The sequence below is a fragment of the Varanus komodoensis genome, unplaced genomic scaffold, assembly GCF_004798865.1.
Source record: "Varanus komodoensis strain SLA01 unplaced genomic scaffold, ASM479886v1 scaffold1, whole genome shotgun sequence".
NCBI lineage: Eukaryota > Metazoa > Chordata > Lepidosauria > Squamata > Varanidae > Varanus > Varanus komodoensis.
In genome coordinates this window covers 15,986,303-16,009,906 of record NW_025335268.1, presented here as the reverse complement: position 1 = coordinate 16,009,906, position 23,604 = coordinate 15,986,303, and the positions used below count along the sequence as shown (strand labels likewise).

Here is a 23,604-nt window from a genome sequence, read left to right as displayed (position 1 = left end):
AGTGTGGCTCCACAAAAGGTTTGGGTTGACTTAAAATGAAAAAGGACATGTATAGGAAGTGGAAGGAAGGCTAGGGGAGAAAAGAAGGCTGCAGACAGGTGGCACTGAAGTGCAGGAATGCTAAAATTGAGAATGAGCTGAGGCTATCAAGGGATAAAATCAACAAAAAAGCTGCTTCAGGTCCATGTGCAGTAAAAGACAGAAAAAAGAAATGGTGGTTCAACATCTCAGTGAGGAGGGCAAATTGATAACAAATGACAAAGAAAAGGGCAAAGTGCTCTTTTCCCAAAAGCACGTCTATGAACCCCTGGCGAAAATGTGCAAACGTAAAAGGTCAGGGTTGAATCTTGAGATTAATAAACAAATGGTCAAAGGGTACCTAATTTCTCTGAATGAGTTCAGATCTCCAGGGCCTGATGAACTGCATCCTGGAGTAATAAAGGAACTGGCAGAACTCTCAGAACCACTGTCTGCCACCTCTGAGAAATCATGGAGGATAGCAGAAGTGCCAGGTGACTGGAGAAGGGCTATTTTGTCCCTCTCTTCCAAAAGGGCAAAAAGGAGGGTCCTGGGCACTACAGACCAGTTGGTCTGACATCAATCCCTGGGGAAATTCTGGGGCAAATAATAAAGAAAATGGTGTGTGAGCACCTTGAAAATAATGCATGGATTTATCAAGAACAAGTCTTGCCAGACTAACCTGATCTTTTTTTGATTGGGTAATCCCCTTTGTGGAATGTGGGAATGGTGTGGACGGACTGTATCTTGACTTCACTAAAGCTTTTGACAAGGTGCCCCATGATGTTTTGATCAGCAAACTGGCTAAAAGTGGGCCAGGTGGAGCAACGGTTAGCTGGCTGCAGAACTGGACTCACAGAGGGCTTCTCAGGCTGCTGGGGAGAGGAAATTGGCAGGGTACTTCAGGGCTCAGGCCTGGGCCCAGTGCTCTTCAGCGGTTTTGTTATACAAAGAGGTTCAGGGACTGCTAATCAGATTTGCAAATGTCACAAAATGGAGGGGAATAGCTAATACCCTGGAAAAGAGAGACAAAATCCAAAGTGATCTTCGTAGACTGGAGTGCTAGGCTAAAAGCTAGATTCTGGCTGGACATTAGGAAAAACAGCCCGACCCTGATGGTTAGAACAGTATGGCAATGGAACCAATTACCTGGGAAGGTCGTGGGCATTGGAGACTTTCATTAGACACTTGGTCAGCCGTCTGTCAGGGATGCTTTAACTGGGGCCCTGCACTGAGCAGGGGCCGGACTTGATGGCCTTGTAGGGCACTTCTAACTCTTCTAATCTATGATTCTGTGCCTCTCATGAATAAAAATTAAGCTGTATACATTGCATGAAATGTATACAAATATAAGTTAATTACTAGAACAATCCACATGCACCTGTTGTGTTTAATTTGCCTTGATTATTTTGTTAGGAACTTGAAAGTTTTAGCTTCCCCAGTGTTGGAATTCTGCATTTTGTCATACAGAAAGCTAACTTTCCTTTTCTTGTGTATTACCCGGGGCACTGTGATGACACACAGGGACTTGCTGGAGAACAGAGTAGCTGCCACCTTTCAGGGAAACTTGGCCTCACATCTGCTTGTTTGCTCTTCCGCAGGCGCTGCTGTTCGTTTTTTCCATTTTGCGTAAAGTGGCCTGGGATTACGGTCGCCTGGCATTGGTGACTGATGCTGACAGGCAAGTAAAACGATATCTTTTTACTAGACAGTGAAGAAAAGTCCCCTTGAGTCAAATAGCAGCTAGGGCAATGGTCAGACTCGTTCCTGGAACCATTTTGGATTTTGACAGTCATCAGTGACCAGAATTGAGAAGGCCACTTCAGCTTCACCCAAGGACGTGGCTGTGCTTGGTAAAAAGTTTGGATCTCTTTTTTTAAAGCAGCCCCTTGTGCCCTCTCACAGACTCCCCCCAGCCTTGGTTTCCGAAAAAGTCTGTTGCTGTTTCATACACACATGTATCCAAAACTCCTTTTGCTACAGACAATGTGTTGTTCCAAGCTTTGGCTCCCAATTGCTGAGTCGAGACATAGCCACTGTTGCCATAAAATATGCTTGCCTTCTCCTGCCCGGGGCTCAGGCTTTTTTCCTAGCAGGGAAGCCCTCCTCATCTGCCACCCCCTTCCATACTTCTCCCTGAGCCGAGTGGTAGGATTTTCCAGCAACCATCTACTGTTCCCTGTAGTGATATAAAGTATCGCAGGGTGGTTTGTTCTTGAATGGCCAGTTAAAGCTCATGAAAGACCTGCTTCTGGTGAGATGAGAACTGCTGGCATTGGTTTGTTGGTATGGACTGACGCAGCTACCTGAAAGTTTGGGTGCCCCTTGAGGACTTAGCTACAAGGTTTGCATGATGACCACCTGAACCTCAAAGTTCACCACCATCACTGTTCGTCCCCTAATGGAACGCCCAATCTGACTGGTCTGGTGAGGTGCAGAAAGAACCGTTGGAGGAACTATTCAGAATGCTTCTGCTGCCTCGTTCCGTACCCAGCTGTTCACTTTTCACTGATGGCTATCCAGCTGTTGAGGAGGGATGGTCATTGCTTAATAACCACAGGATACAATTCTCCATCACAGTTCAGGGGTATGGGAGGAGCTGTGGACTTGAACCTCTGTCTGTGATGGTCAAAGTTCTATGGCCAGTCCTTTATAAAAAGTATTTGTGGTGTCGTCATCATCATATATACCAGGAGTGGCCAAACCGAGGCTCAGGAGCCATGTGTGGCTCGTTGGGCTTATTTTGCGGCTTGCTGCTCACTGCTGCAGGTGCCCACAGACTCCCGCTGCCTCCACCCTACAGGTGCCCACTTGCAGCTCTCAGACATTGGACATTTACTGGATGTGGCTCTTCCACCACGCAAGTCTGGCCACCCTGATATATACTAATAGCGAGCTCCTTCTTTGAGAGCCCAAACAGCAGCATCCACACAGAGGAGAGGAATCGGCCAGCCTGGGGAAACTTCGCAGTCTGCAGAAGGACAGCCTATGTGTATGAGGAAAGCCCCAAAATAGGCCGTGAAGTCTGAGCATCCTCAGCGACTGTGGGATGTTGGCCGACAGTTGAAGAGGGAAAAAACAGATCAAGCTGGGTGCATGGATGTGGAATGGGGGGTCTCTTGAAAGAAGGCTTGACTCTCTGTTTTTGTCCTGCCTTTCCACCAACAGTGCTCAACGTGGCAAAAATTCCAACTGCTCCAAATTTGTAAAGTTAAATGGCAAGCAGTTGTCTTGAGTGGTAGCTGTCAGACTTGATTAGTATTATTATAGCAACACAGAAGTTAAAGTCAGCAGCAAGGGCAGAAAATAAAAGGTACAGGCCTGTAGAAAAAGGACAGTTTGGGTATAACATTAAAAGGTCAATCATGAGGGCTCAGAGTGCACCCATCTTCCACCAAGAAGGCCTGCATCCATTCCTCAGGCAAGCAAAACTCTGGTCAGAGGGACTTCTGATAATTCTTCAGAAATCACATACTTCTGAAGTCTTAAAGAGACAGAGAGAGGCTGCCAAGCAGATAGTACACAAAGCACAGAAGAAATGTATACAAGGTCACAGGAGCTGCTTTCTTAGCCTGCAAAATAGCTTCCTGAGGAACACGGGCCTTTGATTTTACTGATGACGTTAACTTTCCAATCAATCTGGAAGCATCATGCTGTGCTCTTGGATGCTGCAGCCTTTATAGACATTGCAATTCTCAGTCTACAGAAATAAAAATTGGCAAGAGCTGATGGTTTAGAAGCAGCAGGCAATCTTGACTCAGAAAGTTGGTATAAGAAAAAGGGTTTGATTGAAAGAATGGCAAATTATAACCTCCTGCTACTGAAGGAGAGAAAAGCAGCTGTTGGTAACATTGCCTCTACTTCTGTTGTGATAAACCAGCAATGGGGAACAGAGCTGCTCCTTGAAAGAGAGTCGGAGGGTACCTCAGAGTTCATCTAGTCCAACTCCTTGCCAGGGCAGAAAATCTGTAGCTCCATTTGGTAGCTGTGCTTTGAACATTTGCCACCTTCTGAGGTAGCATGTTCCATTCTTGTGCAGCTTTTTACCATCAGGAAATTCTTCCTAAAGATTAACTCACCTTTTTTTTGTAGTTCAGACTTGTTGGCCTGGGTCCTATCCCCTGAAATAACTCAGAGAGGGAAGCATTGTCAGATCAGAAAGATCAGGCAGACAGAGCTGCCGTAGTTGCAGAGCGTGTATCCGTAGGACGTAACTGCTGCGGTTTGCACATGTCCCGATGGAAATAGATCTCTTACGGAAACAAAAGCCAACCCCTCCATGCACAACTCCAATTAGCTCATCACTTCATGACTGCAGTCCGTCCGTAGGCCTGGATTACCTAAATCCTTGCTCTCAACACATCATCCAAGGCATCCTCTCCGTGCATCAGCCACACAAACAGAAGAGACTGATGTGCAGAGTGGGGAGCCTCAGAGAGAATCTGCTGTCACTGTCCAACAGTCCCTCATATTCCTGAGTATCAATTTTTTTTTCTGGCCTACCTCATCTCTCAGGTTCAGGGCTGGTTTTGGAAATGTTGAAAAGGCATTGCAGGTACCCGCATAAGATTGTGGGATCAGAACTGTGAGGAGGAAAACAAACCCTGGGAGCTGCAAATGAGCAGGGGTGGGTGAGTGTCCAGAAGCCCCAAACGGAGTGCCCTGAATTGTCACCTAGTGGGAGTGGATGGGCTCGCTCCTCCTTGGTTTATCTTGAATATTTATGGTGCCTGTACACTGCTAGGTATAATAAAAACTCCTAGGTGGAATCCCATTTTGTTATCAACAGCCCCTGTTTAATAAACTATAGATTATTTATGATGGGTGAACCAGGTGGTCAATTATAATGGTGGGAGTGCGGGACTCCTTTGTGCTGTTTAATAGGAAGCCTGGTGATTTTGAGTTTCCCCTTACTTGGAAAGTGCCTGTGTGTCCCTTCTGAAGCACAGGCGCTTTGTAAATGTGGGCCAAATCAGAATGAAGGTTCCAAATGTCACGTTCAGCTAGAAAGGTGGTGATGATGGTGGTTGGAAAGTTGGACGTTTTGTGCAAGAGGGACGTGGTCGTCTTGGTAGTGGAGAGCTGGTAGAGTCAAATGTGTCTGTCCCACGACCCCTTATGGAGCTATGGCTCTTGATGCCCTCCAGGTGTGTTGAGCTACAACTCTCCATCATCCCCAGCCAGCATGGTCCCAAGGCAAAAGAAGGCACCGGTCTGTATGTTTTCCCTGCTGTCTTTGTAACACTGGCTGCTGCAAGCAAGCTGCAGGCAGAGAACATGAGTGTGCAGCATAGATATTGAAAATGTAAGATGGCAGCCGCTCTATTTTTGTTTGTTTATGAAATGTATGTGCTGCTTTTCCTCCACTGAGTTCACAGTGTTTCCCAAGAGCATTTCCCCTTCAGGTATGAACTATTCCTTCAGTTTCAGAAAGGTTGTTGCCTTTTGATCAGAGCTTCAGGTCAGAACCTGTTGTCCTACTGATGTTGTTGAGTTACAGCTTCCATCATCCCTAACCCTTGGAAAGGCAGGCTGGGGCTGATGTGGGTTGGAGTCCAAAAACATCTAGAGGGCCATAGGTTCCTCACACCTGTGCTAGATCGAGAGTGTTCCTATTATGTTTTAATTGGTTTTTACTTGGTTAGTATGTTTTATGCATTGTAAGCTGCCTCGGCAATTATAGGCGGCCTATAAATATATGTAAGTAAGAAAGTGAGTGAGTAAATAAATAAATAAATTTGGGGGAAAAACACACTATGCATCTACAAAGGAGAGGGCTTCTCTGAGGTGGGATGTCCTCCTGAAAGACAGATTGTTGGCCCTGATTGTGTATCCTTTTCAGTACCACATTCCTGTTTGCCTAGACATTTTGAAGAGAATTTTCAAATGGCAAAATCATCCATTTAATTCCATCTATATTGATTTTAGATTGACTGATACTTTATTTGTTTTTATGGACCGTTTCTTTTTCCTCCATTTAGTTTTGCTTGTTTGTTTGTTTTTTGGGGGTTTGTAATATTATGAACATCACCCTGGGGATCACCTTTGATGATGGAACGGCATCCACATTTCTAGAATATAAATGAAAGACAGACAGGAATTCCACATAACAAATGAATACGCAACAGCAAACAGACATGCTGGCCCCCTCTGCCTTGCAGCATTCCAAGAGGGGCAATGCCAGAATGTCAGCTGCAGCACTTTGCAGTTGTGGTTTTCATCTGCTACTGTTGGATGTGAAGAGTGCTTCTGTTGAAGATGGATACATGGAATCTCATTTCCTTGGGAGGGCAGCCACATTTGTTTTACATTTAAGTTTGCATGGGAAAGCACTTGTAAGTCAAATCTAATAGGAATGTAGAATTGACACTCAAGTAAGCAGGTGCATCTCCAAATAGGAAAGGACGTTACAGATCATGACAATCAGTAAGCCATGAATCCATGCTTTATTTTCTTCCTCTGGTCAGATTTTGTGAAAGACGTCCTCCCCGGGAAATACCAACTGGTGGGAGAGGTAAATCCTCTCCCCCTTATTGAAACTGTTGGTTTGCTTTTAACTCTCCCTTTTTTTCCATTATTTTTCTTCTATCCCCAGGAAGCGGCGCTGGCAGCAGGAGCAAGAGGAACGGGAATAGTACGTTGTGGCTTTTTCAGGGTGCTTCCCTCTTCTCTCAATTCTCTACTGCTTCCTTTACAGTTCTCTCCTTTTGCTTCTGGACTAATCTTCACCTGGGAGAGCAGGGCTTTGATTTGTGTCCACTTTGATAACTGCACACTTGTGTCTTGTGCCCTTCGTGCTATACAAAGGTGACAATGGGGAAAAGTTAACAAGGTACTAGGAAAGTTAAGATACTGGGAAATATTGTCACACAGTGCACCTGTTTGAACTTCATCCATCGGCACAAATCTGATGGAAGTTTGTGGCTGGGAAAGATCCAACACAGGATTCTTGAGTTGGATTCCATTTGTTCAGGTCCTTAGTTCAATCTTCTTTCCTCTAGGTTTGATAAGTCACTTTGGTCTGGCTTGTTTGTCATAACCATAGAACTATGGTGTATAGTTCTGGCATGATCTCAAGGGATGTCCATCCTTTGATCCCTCTTATAGATGGTAGGACATTTGGAATGGACCAAAGGAAGTAACCCATATGCAGTGCATGGTTAGATTATGGAATTCACTACCTCAGTCTTTCTTGATCGCAAAGGAAACATGGTGAGGCATCAGAATGAGGTGGGGGAGCTGGAAGAACGGCAGATTGTGCTGCTCCCCTCAGCCCAGGCAGCCACTGCCACTTCCCATGGATGCTCTAGGGAGCCCTGCCAGCCACTTTTGCACTGTAACATTTGCCACACTAAGAAGGCAGCCAGCAGGAGTGTTTGGAGCAGCCCCGAGCCCTCTTTGCTGCAGGGTTCCAGGTCTCTCACAAGCTCTTGCCTGTGTTGTGTTCTCACAAGGGCAGAGGAGCTGGAGATGGGGCACAGGCAGAGACAAAAGCCAGGAAGGAGGCGGGCAAGGAGGAAGGCAGGTGGTGTTGCATGGTGGCCCGAGTTTGGTTCCATGTGGCGAGACAGCCTCGAGTCAAGCCTGATGGATGGGCACCAGTTCTGATGGCTGGAAAGTGGATTGGAAACATTCCTGGAGAATCCTAGAATAGTAGAGTTAGAAGGGGCCAGAAGGCCACTGGGGCCAACCTCCTGCTGTTGAGGACACTGAGTTATGCCATCCCATACAGATGACTGTCCAGACGCTTCTTGAATGTCTCCAGCAAGGGAGAGCCCACAACTTCCCCAGGTAATAGGAAGAAGCCGGCCAAGGACCGGCAGTCGTGATGGCTAGACATTGCCTCCAGGACCAGAGGCAGTAGACCTACTATTTGCCAGGCACCAGGAGGACTAGAAGGCTGCTAGCACCCCTGCCCTGCAAGGCTCACAGGCATCCAGTTAGCCACTGTTAAAAGGGAGGTCAGTTAGACATGCCTTCAGTTTAATCCAACTGGGTTGACTTACTTTCTTACATAATGCCTTTTGCACGTATCCCAAATGGGAGCTTTGTACTAAAGAGCATGAGTAGCATAGTCCATGATATTTTTTTAAAAAAATATGAATTTTAAAATCCTACCCAGCATCATGGTATGGAACACTGAGTGGCTCCCCTCCTGTCATGCACCTGACCCTGCTGGTGCAAGCCAGCCGAAAGAGTGGCACATGGGGGGCAGCTGGCAGGTTTGCTGTGTGTCCCTCTTGTTCATGGTCTGACCGTGAAAGAGGCCAGCGACACCAGCAAGGAATTTTATATTTTAAAAAGACTCTTTATTGTAGGCGCACGGTAGGGGTTTACGGAGCGCTCAGAAATGCACAGAACTGCTCGTTTCCAGAAGAAGGCTGGCCAGTGGTGGTTGCAGAAGAATTGTTTGTTGTACCAAATGTTTTCTAGATGCTGTACACAATTAGGAGGAGGAGGAGGAGGAGCTACCATCTAATAGACTCAATACAAAAGAAAAAGGGGAAGGAACAGTAAATCAAGCAAATTCTGGCAGCAGTGCTTAATGATAGTGAAATATTCATAAACTACACAGTCTTAATGAATCACCGGGTGTGAGAAGAAGGTGTGCTTGTGTTGAGAGCAATTCACCCCTGCCTGGCAGAGAGGGAAAGCAGAATCTTTCACACCAGGTGTGGGCAGAAGGCAGATCAGAATGCAGGGGGAGATCTTTGGCAAGGATTTCTGATTCCTCATTGTTTAACACTAACAGCAACTGAGTGATATCCATCCCATCCTAAATCATGTTGCTGAAATGAAGACAGCTTGGAATAACCAGGAGTTGCAGGGAGGCGTTTCTGTGGAAGAACTGTGAGCGCTGTTCAGCTCCGTGACTCAGGACACATTCCTGGCCTCAACACTCTTCAGTAGCATGAAGCTTTTGCACCTGCCCCAGTTGGTGGCTCTCCAGGTTCGAGGAAAAACAGAGCAGAGTTGCACCTAGAAACCTGAAGTCTGCCCAGTCCTATCTTATTCCATCTTGCATTCTGTTCTTGCACATGATGCCCTTTTGTTCTCAGTTGTTAAAAACTGCCCTAACCTTTCGGGAAAGCCCCCAGTGGCTACATGTCTCTGCTCAAGGTTGTACAGAAAAGAGATCCTGCCTTCCCTCTTCCAGAGAGAAAGCAGCATTGCTAAATAGGCCTTTGTGGGTACAGGGAAGCCCCGAGATTTCTTCGACTTCTGACAGCTTGGTCTGCCGGAAGTAAAAGAGACCAGACTTCTACTGAGACATTCTGCTGTCTCTTTCACCAGATAAATTGTTCTCTTTGTTTGAAATCTTCTCTGCCCGCTCTGCTGCCTCATACAGGAGTCGGAAAACTGATGAACTAAGCTCTTGGGACTGTCTTCCCTCGAGGGCACTTAATATTAAGGAACCTGTTCCTGGCCACACAGGCCATGGAACTGGTAATGGTTCTCTATCACTTACACCCCACGCCTCAAAGATTTATTTTCTGATTTGGTGCAAGCTGAGATTTGAGGGGTCCAGCCCTCCCAGGAGGTAGAATGAAGTTGCTGCTATACAGAACCAAAGAGACAGTTAATTGGTTTTACCACAGGAGGCAAAAGTTTGGGTTTCCCACCATGGGCACAAAATGTCTTTGGATGTGGGGAATCTGAGTGGTGCTGCTTCTGGCTAGCATCTGGACAGAGAAGCTGCCTGGAAGTTAGCCTTGGCTTAGGGCAGGCATCTCTTCTCCACCACCATTAGACCAGCAACTCATTTGCAGGTAGAGACAGAAGTGCAGTGAGGTAGTCGAAGGTCCTGGGCTTCATGGCCTTATGGGAGCTCCCTTGAGATGGCCATGTGAGAGGACTTCAGTTGTAAAGCGTGCGACAAGGATTTCTCTTTTTCCCCTGCCCTGCCCTGCCCTGCCCTGCCCTGCCCTGCCCTGGCCACCATTTGAGTTCTTTCCATTCGCAGCATCATCATGTCCACAGGAATAAAACAGAGTTTGCTTCTGGTGCCCTGATCATCTGCCACCTCTGGGAAGCCGTGGTGAAAGGGCTTGGCCATGGCCCACTGAACTGTGGCCCCAGGTCCAGCCCTAGCTGGGAACAGGAGAGGGCACTCCAGCCAGTGCCGTTCCTTCTCCCAGTGAAGACTTCTCTGGGCCCCGCATGGGGATGAGCTAGCCGAGGACGGGAGCAGAAAGTGGGGGGGAGCAGCAAAGCCAAGGGCTCCCTGGCAGTGAGCCACCCCCCAGCCATGCCTCCAGTTCCAGGCACATTGGACCTGGTTCTGTTTCGCTGGTGAGAAATGAGAGGTTCTTCATTGCCTGTAACTGCACATATTCCAGAACTGAGACCCAGAACTGGAAAAGCAGGTTGCGGTGCTGAGCCAGCAGAGACCCCGGAGCCCTGGGTTGTGGTCCTCCATCAGCCAGGAAGCTGACCATGTGCCCTGGTGTCATCACTGGCTGTCAGCTTAGCCTACCTCACAGGGTTCTTGTGAGGATAGATGGAGAGGAGGAGCCACCATGTGCTCCTTGAAGGTGGGATGTAAATGCAATAGTGAATAAATAAAACCAAGTGGCTGTTAGGCTTGGGCAGTGCCAGTGGTGTCAGCACGGAACACGTTTCCCTCCATAGCACCGCCTGCCTCACCCCAGAAGCGTCACCACACAGAAGCCTTTGCTTACCTGAACGGTCTCTGCATGTGCAGCTCTTTGCCATTCCTGTCCTTCTGGCCCTTGCAGCCCTTCCATGCCTCCTTTTACACCCTGTTTATGAATTTGATCGAATGCGTGCCAGAGAGGACAAGGGAAATGGCATGCAGTGGAAAAAGACAGACTCAGTCATGAACACCTTAAGATGCTGCACAGTGAGTGAGCCATACAGCAAAAGTCTGTTTCCTTCCCCTGGCCAGATTGGGCGAAAGGTTTCCTCCCAGAGACCATGAAGTGTCCGCTGTTTCTGATCATGCTTCACCAACTAGGTGCTCACCCCAACTTAGCCAGGTCTGGGAACTGTACAGTCCCATTGCAATCCACACCTACATTGCCACTTCTTACATCACAAAGCACCCAAAACCTGCCAGTTTGCGGAAATCCGCCTGGCAACAGACTACCCCCTGGGGGGCCCTTGTGGTCATCCCTCTCTTTCTTTGTCCACCCTTTTTCTCTAAGACTTGCTTAGCGGAAGTATGCGCAAAGGTGTAGCCAAGGGATTCTTCCTCAGAATGAGCATTCCGAGGGTTAGCAAGGGAAGGCTGTACGCTGCCCATCCTGATCAGTGTCCAGGGCATGAAATTAATCAGGCCTTTTGCTTCCCTGGCTCAGTGATGGCCAGTCTTCCTGGAAAGCGTGCTGCAAGAATCCACGCTCTAATGCAGATGCAGCCCCATTTAGGGCTTAATGGCATATTGCTGCTCTTCTTCAGAGCGAAGTTGCAGGAAGCACTGTAGGATGGACTCTGCGCTGCCGCCATGCTTCCGTTGCTGCCACCAGATTTCTCCCTGTGCCGCAGGCTGGCCACACCTGGGCTCGCTCCTTGCATCTTAGGCTCCCGAGGTTGCCAGTGTTTTCCTGTCAGAAGGCATTTTAAGTTTGCAGTTTTCACATGCACTTAGGCTGCACTAGCTCTTCAGAGTCACAAATAATTGAGGGGAAACCCCTCTCCCTCGCTCCAGTTGCCAGTTCTGTGGCTCCTTCCCCTTCCCTAAAGCAAGAATCCCTAAAGGCCTGAATTAATCCAGCTTCAGCGTTATGAAGCAGAAATCACAACCTGGCTGAAACCTGAAATCCCGTTTGAGAGGCTGTGACACAGACAGATGGGAATCCATTACTTACAGCAAGTGTTCTTGTCATATTTGCTCTTCGCTTGTTAGGAAGAGTTAATGACATTTTGGAGCTCATTTCATCATCGAAGATGAAGGCACTGGAGTGTTCAAAGGAGAGGGGTAGCTCTAGCCACATCTGCACTACCCATTCTGGTTTATGCAGGGCCTTCCTCCCGAAGTCCGCAAATCGCGTATGCAGAAGCAGAATTCTGCTTGAATTCACTTCCTGCCAGATGCCCACATGTTTGTTCGACATGAGGCAGACTTAGGGGATTGAAAAAAACAGCCTAGAATCTGGGAGCTGGGCTGGAGAAATCTGCCATATTCCCACCCCCAAACCAGATTCCTTACACGTCCCTAAAGATCCTGCAGTACTCTTAAGGGTCAACCAACAGTGGCTTGTTGCACAGAAAGGGCAGTATCTTTTTCCCCCCAGGTCCCCCTGTGCTGCAAAGTAACAAACAGGCTGTGCTTCCTGTTTTGGTACCAGCTTGGTCTTTTGCCTGCTGCATGACCACCAAGAGCAGGGCTGGGCAACTTCTCTAGCTCCGGCTATCCTGACCACCTGGCCATCCTTGCTCAGCATTTGCTCTGTTGGCTGACAACAGTGGGGGTTTTAGGCTAACACATCTGATGGGCCAGAAGTGACCCGCTTCTGCTCAAGAAAATTATCTTGGCCTGCTGGGGTTTCCCTGGAGAAGCCCTTCAGAAAGCCCCCCTGTAAAGTTTCCCTTTCTAAGTACAGTCGGGCCCCAGGATCTGCTGGCTCAGTGACCATGCTTTCAGTTAACCGCAATTGACCTCAGCCCAAAAGAGAAGTCCTAAAGTGCCAAAGAGAAGTTATAAAGTCCTGAGGGAAGAATGAACACAATTGAGAAAAAAGAAATATATATAGTTTATTTTAGTCTGAGTATATCATTTGAATGGATTTTGTGGCTCCCCTCTTGCCACCCCCAGGTGCCTGCCCGCCGCCTCTGCCCCCTGCAGGCACCCGCTTGTTATTACAGAGTGTATTGTACAGTGCTTGCTCTCATCTGTGGTTTCAGGCATCTGCTGGGGGCTTGAAACAGATCCGCGTGGATGCAGGATTCCTGTTGTACTTTGCAAATCATGCCGTTCCTCTTTTACTGGTTCTTTAGGTGGCATCTAGAATCCAGCACTGAATCTGGAGGATTTCACCTTTGTAATTTTAAAAAAAGTAATCCTTGTCACTGACAGGAAACATCAGTCATGTGGAAGCAGAGGCTAATTGCAGTAAGAATCATGAATCAAGAGGGTAGAAATCATTTCACTTTTACTGGATGCTGCTGATGTAAGAAGACAGCTTTGTGCACACAATGATTTAAGTCAATGCTTCCTTGCTGCAGCATCTAGAAAAGATGTGCAAGCTGAATCTCCAAGTCATACATTCCAATAGATATGAACTAACCACTGTCTGTAGGTATTTTGGCCAAACCCTCATAGCCTCATAGTTAATAGAAAGTTATGTTTAAACTTCAACTTCATACATCTCCTTGCACTAACAATTTCATTTTCCTAAGTCACATTAACTGGGCACTATCCACCATCTACAGCATGGAATTCCTTAGGCTGAATGTCTCTCCCTTGTATTTGTGTATGTGTGTGACATGTGGGGAGAGCTTTTTATTTCTTGGGGCTCTGTGTCTGTGTATTGCCTTCAAATAATTTCCCAGGAAGCTTGCCTGCCGTTGTGTCACCAGAAGGAAACTGCAGGCCCTCACAGCTGACCTGTTGTTAATCTACATCCTCTTGTTTATTCCTCTCCTTTTGAGGCAGACTTCTCTTTTCTCAACTTTTCTCCTTGTGTCTCCTTGCTCTCATTTGGTTGTGGAATAGGTGGTGGACACCCGTGGGTACTTTTGTCTAATGCATGGAGCCCACTGGCAATGCCAGACTTCTCATGGCATTGCTAATGAGGCCTGGTAGTGTCTGAGCAACCTAGAGAATGAAAGCCCCTCTCTTTCTTCTAGGCACACATGTTCTAAAATTAGAATTGATCTTTCTTTCAGTCGTTCTTACTGAGCTAAAGTTCTTATTTGCAAGTTTTGTCTCTCTTATCGTTCACAGCAAATACATATGGTACATCAGGCCAAAAGGTGGTAACTTTTGTAAGGCTGCTAGGAACTACTGCCTTTTCCCTTGAAAATGGCCATATTCTGACATGTATAAAATGTGCTATTCAGCTGGGCAATTGCTACACAACTAATCTGCATGTAAAGGATTGTAATTCATAAGCAGGGTAATGTCTATGCCACAATTTTGCAGGAGTGGAATGTGTAAAATGCAGCATTGGACACATATAGTAGCTTCCTCAGAACACTTTAATTTTAAAAGTTTCTAGCCCATATGGCTCCTAAGCTTTGCTTGAAAAGCGCATGGACAATGCCTGCTGAACTCAGAGGTGTTGTATGAAATTCCAGTAGTTGAGGACTCCCTGTTCTGTACTTCCACGCCTCTTTGCCCCTCATGCCATGACAAAAAAAAAGCAAAATAAATATTGGCAAAAAGCCAAAAATTGCAAAATAAATTATACAAAATAAGAAAAGTTCCATAGTTGTATGCAAATTGTGAAATCTATGCAGGTTGCAGAATTCCACTGTGGGTTGCAGAATGTTGCTTGTTTTCTCAACAAGCAGAGCCCCATGACTTTAGCAAGCATCAGGGTGGGTCCACTTTGAAGCCCAAGCCTTCTCTGCTTTGATGGGCTCTATATTTTATAGGTTTGCACTAGCACTGGATCAGAGTGAAGTGAAAGAGAGGGGCAGTCTCTGTTCAGGGCTTTTCTCTCACACCTTTTATCTTCGGTCTCTTTTCTGCGGAAGCTTCCTCTCCATCTCGCCTGAGGCAAACTGACTTGTGTTAACTACTCTCAGTCCTGCCTGCTCTTCTAAGCATCTGATTAACTGCCGCCTCTGTAATTCCAGTGTGGCATCTGCCCTACATTCTGACAGCCATGATCGTTATGAGCGCCTCACTTCCGTCTCCAGCTCCGTGGACTTTGACCAAAGAGATAACGTGAGTGGCAGCCAAAAAGCATCCCAGGTTTTCCTAGCAGTGATGCGTGAAGTCCCTTCTTGTAGGCTGGGGAGTGAAGGCACGGCAATGAACCAAGCTCAGGATGACTCAGGGCAGTGCAGTCGCGTAGCTAGAAACACCTCTTGCTCTTTCCTTAGAGAACATGTATGTCCTTCCTTTCTGCATGTCAAGCCAGCTCACAACATGATGAAAAATGAGCCGGTCAAAAACAACCAATTGACAACATGTTTATTAAAACACCCGGAGCAGTTGGGAAAAGGCAGAAGGCGACTGACAACATTAAACCAAAAGAGGCAAGAACCCAAAACAGAGCCCAGCCCCACATCTAACTCTCTAAAGGAATGTTATCTGCTTTCCGAGGAGGGAGGCCAGTGCCTCCAAAAATCAGCTGAGGAGTGATATCCCATTTTATTTATGTATTTATTGCAGTTGTATACTGCCCCATAGCTGAAGCACTCCCTAGCATAGCATACATAGCACAACAACGTAGCATAAAAATAATAAATAATACAATACCAGCTAAAACCCACATAAAACTTTGGAACATGCTCCCCAGGGAGGTTCACCTAGCACCATTGCTTTATTTTTTTCAGCATCAGGTGAAAACCTTTTTATTTTCCCACCATTTTAATATTTAATTGGCTTTATCTTTGATTTTATCACTAATGGTTGGATGCAGTGTGTTGTTTGTTGGTTTGGGGTCGGGGGCGGGTTGTCAGCCGTCCAGAAACTCTGGTATTGGACAGCATATAAAAACTTTAAAGAAATAAAGATGTAAATAATAAAATCATGCTAATATAAAGTGCAAAAACAGGAGCATAAGCAATAATATAAGCAACAATAAAACCAGCAGCAAAAACCAAATAAAAGCATGTTTGTAAAAACAAATAGTAAATACAAAGGCCTTCACTTGGGGATGAAAACAAAATAATGAGGGTGCCAGTCGCATCTCTTTCAGAAGAGAATTCCAAAGATGAGGTGCCGTAACAGAGAAGGGCCTTTTCCTAGCTAATTCCCCCTCATGAACATGGTGGAGGCCTCTGTTGACGATCTGAGTGGTCTGGTAGGGATATACAGAGACAGGCGTTCCTTTAGATGCCCCAGTTCCAAGCCATTTAAGGCTTTGTATGTTAGCGTAAGCACTTTGAATTGGGCCTGTGCAGTTGGCGGAGGACTGACATATGTTTTCTAGGCTGATCCTTGTTAATAACTGCACTGCTCTGTTTTGAATTAGTTTAAGTGCCCGGACCATCTTCAAAGGCAGCCCCATGTAGAGTGCCTTACAGGAATCCAGGCGCGAGGTTACCAGCGCATGGGTCACTGTGCCAGGCTCTGCTCATCCACGTAGGAATGTAGCTGGAAAATCAGCCTAAGCTGAGAGAAGGAGCTCCTGGTCACTGAGGCAGCCTGCAAAACAAGTGAGAGCTCAGGGTCCAGGAACCGCCCCCCCCACCCCACCAAGATACAAACCTTATCCTTTAGGGGGAGTGCAGCCCCATCCAGGATAGGTTGGCAGTTTCCCAGTTGGATGAATGGGCTGCCCAACAGCAGTACTTCCATCTTGTCTGGGCTGAGTTTCAACTTATTGGCCCTCATCCAGTCCATTACTGAGCCAAGGCACCAGTTCAGAACGGTCACTGCCTCACCTGGATTGGATGAAAACAAGAGGTAAAGCTGAGTGTCATCCGCATGCTGGTGACCCTTCAGCCCAAACCTCCAGGTGACCCGTCCCAGCAATATCATGTAGCATGGGGGACAGAATAGACACCCTTGGGACTCCATGACACGCTTGCCATGGTACAAAGAATCCATGCTCCCTCGGTCCCCAGCTCCATCAACTGCAGACAGTCAGCTAGGTAGAAGCAGAGCCACTGCAAAGCAGTGCTCCCAACTCCCAATCTTGCAAACCTCTCCAGAAGGAGACCACGGTTGATGGTATTGAAAGCCACTGAGAGGTGCAGGAGCATCAACAGGGTCACACTCCCCCTGTGTCTTTCCTGGCAAAGGTTATCCCACAGGGCAAGCAGGGCAGTTTCCATTCCAAACCCTGGCCTAAAGCCCGATTGAAATAGATCTAGATAATCTGTTTCCCCCAAGAGAGGTTGGAGCTGCCCGGCCAAACTCGCTCGAGCACCTTGCCAAGGAAGGAAATATTGGCTATAGGTTGATCATTATTTACATCCTCTGAATCCAGATGTGGATTTTTGAGAAGTGATGTAAATCACCGCCATCTTTAGAGGGGCAGGGACCACTCCCCCTCTCAAGGAGGCGTTCAGCACCTCCAGGGTCCAGGGATGAGTCCCCTCCTTCAATCCCATCCACTCTACCAAAGCATTCCCACCACAGCTTCCCTTAGGAGCCACCTTCCCTTAGGCTCCTACCTGTTCCCTCTGGGGTGGAAGCCACAATACCAAAACGGGACTTCTCAGGTGGTATAGCTTTGGATCTCAGATGCAGGGGACTAACACCAGGGGACGTATTGTGGCACCACCCTTTGCTTCTCAGTGTCACAGAAATACTGGCCTGGTTCACATGTAATGACAACCGAGAGTGTGAGTTGCACAAGGATTGTCATTAAATTATGTGTTGTTGTTGAGTCATAAGTTCTGTAACGTTGTTGTGTGTAAACCATGCACTGTGGTTTAACTGTGGGTTGCTGACCATAAACCAGGAAGAGAACCCCTGGTTTGTTGTTGGGTTGTGGACTCTGATTAACTTGGGCTTGCTTTGCCTCTGAACAGGGCTTCTGCTCCTGGTTGACCGCAATCTTCAGGATAAAGTAAGTTATTGTATCATTATGCAAACCATCCTCAATTCTAGCACTTAGTTCCCACCAGCAGCAAGACGGTAAAGGGGTGACAGATGTCTGACAGTGTTACTATTATTGTTGCATTTCAGCCAAAAACAGCCTTCCCCAGCCTGACACTCTGCAGCTGGGGAATGCTGAAGTAGAGATTCCCATCCAAGAGATGGTCCCTCTATTGTTTGAGATGAAAATGCATGTAGAGGTTATTCTCAGTTTCTCCTTCATCTGTACAAACTCATAAGACTCATGATTTTTGTACTGTTTTTCCCATACTTTGGCACATACAATTGCTTAAAGCTACTCCCAGAGAGGTGCATCCATACTTTTCAAACTCTGTTGAGCAAGCTCTTTCCAAAGACAGGAGAAGTTCAGGCATATGGAACCAAAAGCGGAAAACAGCCGAAGCAGCTGGAAAATGGAGCAATAATTCTGTGCCGAAGCGAAAATGTCCTGCATTCAGATGAATAGCACAGAGGAGCTATGATAGAGTCTAATGAGTTTGAGCATCCCCGGTGACATCTGAAAACAAAGAAGAATCTGATTTAGGATGCCAATTCCCAGTGCCTATACATGGAGACCAAAAAATGGATTAGGGCTTTAGCATTTTATTCACTCATCAATAACCAAATAATGAAGAATCACAATTAAGTCTGTCAAATTGATGCTCAGTTTGTAAGAAGAGTGGAGGTGAAAACTGTTTAAAGCATCCCTCCCCTACTCAGTGCCCAGCAGGGCCGGCCAGCCAGCATGGTCGATACTAAGGAGTGCTAGGAGTTGTAGTCCAAAACATTTGGAGGGCACCAGCTTGGGGAAGGCTGAACTGCTTTGCATGTTGGCTAAAGCACAAGCATTACAATGCAGGTGTCTTGCTTGGCTTGCAGAAGCTTTAAACCAATTTCTTAGACGATACTGTCATGGCGCATCCTAGTCATACTTCTGGGCATGTATGCCTAGCTTTGCAGACAGCTGTTTCTTCCCAGGGAGCAAAATATTTAGGTAATATAATTACCTTCTGCTGATGCACAGATAAACAAACTTGGGAGTTCCACAGAGGCTGTCAGCCAAAATCCCTCCACAGAAGGTTTCTTCAGTAGAAAAAGTCTGTAACTCAGGCATTCACCTATGCTAACAGAAATAGTTACATTAAAATAGATTAAATGTCTCACAGTCCTAATTATTCAACAGCCTCAACTCTTTCCCACAGAGGAAAATCTTAATACTTAGAGCAAGTGCTAAGGGCCAGGGCCAAGCTCTAGAACTTGTTTTAATTTTCAAGGCTGTGTGATGTAATCATGATACTGCACAACATTTTCAGCTGGGATCAGCTTTACTCTCCTGCTCCATCTCCATAGCTGCTGCTGTGGGATTTGCCCTGTCACCCAGCAGGGGAGTCAATCTGATGGCACATTTTCTACCCCATCCGACCCATTGAGAGAGGCTGTATTTGGGGATTGGTTACAAAATGAGGGGCTAGTTGCCTGTTCTGAAGAGGATGGGAATCAACAAAGGGAGCTCCTATTATTCAGGGCAGCTCTGACGTTTGGGTGCAATTCACCGCTGATCCAAAGTTTCCTCTTGCGAGCCAGAGCCTCACCACTTTCTGTTCCTCTCCAGGGACGATGAGATCCGTGACAAGTGTGGGGCCGATGCAGTCCATTATCTCTCCTTCCAGCGGCACATCATTGGCCTGCTGGTGGCCGTGGGCGTCCTCTCCGTGGGCATCGTGCTGCCAGTGAACTTCTCAGGGGACTTGCTAGGTAAGTGGGTTGCATCTCCTTCCTAATTCTGCTGGAGGAGAATGAGACAAGCACACTCCGGGCTGAAAACTACCCATCCTGGTGCTGACTGAGGCGGCCAAAGAGAATATAAGCTGTTCCAGCATTCCCCAACCTTCCAGCTCCACGCCATCCAGCTGGCACAGCTTCCTCTATTAAATAGCTTGCCACTGCACAGCTGAGCAGTTCATGAGTGTTGAGTCAAAGCAAAGTGGTGAGTGGGAAAAGAATTCCTATATACTGCAGTGGTGAATTTGTGAACCTTCCAGATGTTATTGGACTATCTCACTTCAGTCCCAACCAGCATGATCAGTGGTCAAGAATGAAAAGAGCTGTCCAATAATATCTGGAGGGCTGCAGGTTCCCCACCTTGCTATATGCTAATAGCAATCTTAATTCTCCTTGTGCCTTTTTTATGTAGCCCACATGGCACAATTTTGCATGAGGTCACCGTATCAGCAGGCTTTGGGATCACATTTAAAAAAGTAGTCTAATGAGGACTGAGCATGCTCAGTGGGCTCAGATTGTGACTGATGGTTACAGGGTGGGACAGGAAATGGAGTGGTGAGGAAGAGAATAGAGCACCTGGAAGGGGGCATGGCTGGCTGGAATCCTGAAAAGGAGAACTCTGCACAGCAACCTTTTGGTGCAGGCCTCACTTTCCAGCATCAGAGTTTTAAAAGATTCACCCAGCTTCTCCTAGCCCCTTGTTCCTCGCATGCACCTGTAGCCACGGGACATACCTCTGTATAGGTTCAGCTGAATGGGGGGGGGGCGGGTATTCAAAACAGAACCATTTATTAATGGAGTTTAAGGAACATACCATTTGGGTTTTGCACTCTTGCCTCATGCTTCAAGAGTCCCTTGAGTTTCTTGTTCGTTTTTCTCACTTCCTTTGTTTCTTTGTGTTTCCTTTTTTAAAATAATTTTATTGCAAATCGTATGGTGCAGAAGATACCACAGATAATCAAGTTCAAAAAATGTCTTCCCAGAATTTATGTGGTGTATTAGGAGACCAGAGCATAGTTCAGCTGAAAGAGGTGGCACTGGATTGAAAAGCGTGGTGAGATTTGGTCCTTAGGATCACTTTTAGTCAGACACAACGCAACGGCTGAACATAAGGAGCACCTTCTCTCCCACAGTCTTTACTAACATGTGCTATTAAAGGAAAGCACATTTCAATAAATTTGTCAGGAGTTTCTCTTCCTCTGGTTATCCTTATTTGAGGTTTTAATTTTTCTCAGAACTGGAGTGTGATGCTCAGAGCCCAGGGGTTGGTGTGAGGGAGATGTCAGAAGCTTCTGCACTGCCCTCTGGCCCCTCCCTCCCCCTCTTCTAGCAAGGCAGACAGACAGACAGACAGACAGACAGACCACTAGTCCACCACCATCTTGAACAAGAGGCGCCTTGTGTGCAGCAGCCGCTGGGCTGTGCCAGGGAACGCTCGCTCCTACAGGGGTATTTTGGGCAGGACGTATTTTGGTCATTTTCTGCCAGTGTCCTGATGCCTTCAGGAATAGCACTGAAGTTCGTCTTGGTGTTGATCCTTGGCTGAATAACCATGAGATAATGCAGATGAAATTGTCAAGTCACTGAATGAAGAAAGTCGAAGCCCTGGGGGGACAGCATGGAGAATTCCCAAGTATGCCATAATAAAAGATTTCTCCGGCTTTACCTCCGCATTCATTTTTTATTGCAGACAATTAAATCTCTGTGATTAGAGAAGAATACAACACACACACACCCCAATAAATCATTGGATTGCATCTGTTCATATTTCTCCATCTGTTTCTTGACAGAGAACAACCCCTACAGTTTTGGCAGAACCACTATTGCGAACTTGAATTCGGGGTGAGTACAATACTGGGTGCCATGGAGAGATTGTGCTGACAAAACAAAGGGATTATTCCTATTATGGAGAAAAGGATTGTGTGGGAGGCCCATGGATTGGCACTGGGCCAAAGGGGCTGGCACCTGCCTGCAACCTGACCCTCGGCAGAAGTCAGGCTGAGGTGTTACCCTTTTCTTTGTGACAGGAATAACCTCTTGTGGCTGCACACATCGTTCGCCTTCTTGTACCTGTTGCTGACTGTGTACAGCATGCGCCGCCACACCTCCAAGATGCGCTACAAGGAGGACGACTTGGTGAGTGCAAGCCAGCGCCCACCTAGGCTTGCCGGCCACCTGCTTCCTCTCCATCCGATAGCTCCTGCTTCCCCGTACTTCACTCTGCCCAGTTGGGATGAAGGCTGGAGCAAGCAGGGACAGATCTTAAACCACCCTTGGATGGCATGCGCCAGGACAGGGGCACTGCCCACATTCTGTGGCCCAGTCCTATGAATGCAAAGCTCTCCATGCCACCTTCTGCATCTATGGTGTCTCTCGACTGGCTTCAGAAATGTTGGTCTTTGGAACATAATACCATACCTTCTAACTGCTGTGATGCTTTTGCCCATTCGATTTTAAGTTGTCTTCTCTTTTCCAGGTGAAGCGAACTCTCTTCATCAATGGTATTTCAAAGTATGCTGAACCTGAAAAGATCAAGAAGCATTTTGAGTGAGTTACACCGTCTAGAGACTTTCGTGCCATCCTCCTCTGGCAAATCTTTTCTGTGGAGAATTCTGTGGCCCAGTTCAATAAAACGAGGCTGGGGAACATGTGCCCCTCCCCAGTGTTGTCAGGATTCCAGTTGCAGTTGGGATTCCAGGGTGGCTAGTGGCCAGAGATGGCCTGAGTTGTAGCCCGGCAACATCTGAAGGGCCACAGTTTCTCTTCCCTACAATAAAGGAATGTCTTATGCAAAGACGCACCACCCTAATCATTGCTGGCCTGAATATTAGCAAAAGTGAGGAGCATTTGTCCATCACCTTTTCAGTTTTCCTTCTCCCTGCCTCTTTGGAGCTTCCATGGCTAGAAGGAAATGTACTCCAGGTGTAAGAGTAGAAGATGCCTCCCATTCCAGGACCAAGGGGGCAGCTTCTACCTTGTTCTTTGGTTAGGATCTCGGCCAGAGTGCTAGAGGTTTTGCTTATCCTGCCAAATTCTAAGGAGTCTCTGTTACTGTTTTGTTTTTGTTTCGTATTGCATTTTTGCAGGGAGGCCTATGCAAACTGCACAGTGCTGGAGGCCCGGCCCTGCTATGACGTGGCTAGGCTGATGTTCCTGGATGCAGAGAGGTAAAGCCTGGAATGTGTGTGGGGGGGGGGGGGGGGGGGGGCGGGTTGCTCTTGCATGCCGCGGGCAGGGAGAGCTGCAAAAATAAAGCGTGGCAGGACAGTCCACTGAAACGGCACGTGAGGCACAGAGTCACATCCATTCCTCATACCCTTCGTAAAAAAAAAAAAATCAGGATCGGGAATGTAGGACACGGGGAGGTGTCCTACATGGCAGACAACATCAAGAAGAAGTGGATGAGTTGGCACTGGACTAGAACTAGAAGAGGTGCAGATGAGAAATGGGGCAGTACTGACCAAAGCCCAAGCGGAAGAGCAGAAACAACCCAGCTCTTGTACATTATGGTCTGCTCAGATAGACTCCTCCAGTTATGAGGAGGAGGCAGAAGAGGAAAGGTGGGCAGGTGACTCGGCAGTGTTAGGGTTACCTAATGAAGATTCCCAGGCAGAGTGTGGGGAAAAAAGACAGAGGCATTTCAGAGCTGGGGTGGGGGAGGTGATGGAGAAGGAGTTCCTTGACCCAATCACAAGACAACAGACCAAGCGAGCAACCAGTTAAGAAGCGTTCACCATTCCCACCATCTGGCCATCAAACAGCAAGAGCCACTGAGGTGCATTCAGAAGCTTTACTGGAAGGGACAGAAGAAGGGGAAGCTTCAGTTTGGATTCAGCTCTTTACATGGGCAGATTCTTCTCCCACATCTCCAAGTGGACACTGCTTTGCTGTATGCTGTTTTTGAACGTGTTAAGCTTTAATGAAAGAACGGTGCTTCTAAAGGTTCATTTGAGGCTGCTGAAGAAAGGAAGAGGGAGGGAGAGGGCTGCTCACCACAGAACCTCAGCTGGATAGAGACGGTGTGGCATAGCAGGGGCCGGGGTGGAGGCTGTATCTCCACAGTCCTGTCCAGACCCACACATGTGCTTTGCTGGGTCTAGAGACATCCTGGCTCTTTT

The 23,604-nt window shown here is 47.2% G+C and overlaps 1 protein-coding gene across 5 annotated transcripts in view; it reads left to right on the top strand.

The window, feature by feature from the left end:
• TMEM63B (transmembrane protein 63B) overlaps nt 1-23,604 on the top strand; it is an 88,989-nt gene that overhangs the window by 44,904 nt on the left and 20,481 nt on the right. For 4 of the 5 annotated variants that reach the window (XM_044446124.1, XM_044445852.1, XM_044446037.1 and 1 more), the window contains 9 exons: nt 1,620-1,699; nt 6,614-6,652; nt 14,785-14,875; nt 17,638-17,675; nt 19,317-19,459; nt 21,277-21,328; nt 21,514-21,622; nt 21,963-22,033; nt 22,573-22,653. In XM_044446124.1, coding sequence (XP_044302059.1) covers nt 1,620-1,699; nt 6,614-6,652; nt 14,785-14,875; nt 17,638-17,675; nt 19,317-19,459; nt 21,277-21,328; nt 21,514-21,622; nt 21,963-22,033; nt 22,573-22,653 — 704 coding nt within the window. The remainder of the gene's footprint in view (nt 1-1,619; nt 1,700-6,613; nt 6,653-14,784; nt 14,876-17,637; nt 17,676-19,316; nt 19,460-21,276; nt 21,329-21,513; nt 21,623-21,962; nt 22,034-22,572; nt 22,654-23,604) is intronic. The other variant, XM_044446207.1, reaches the window with a different exon arrangement.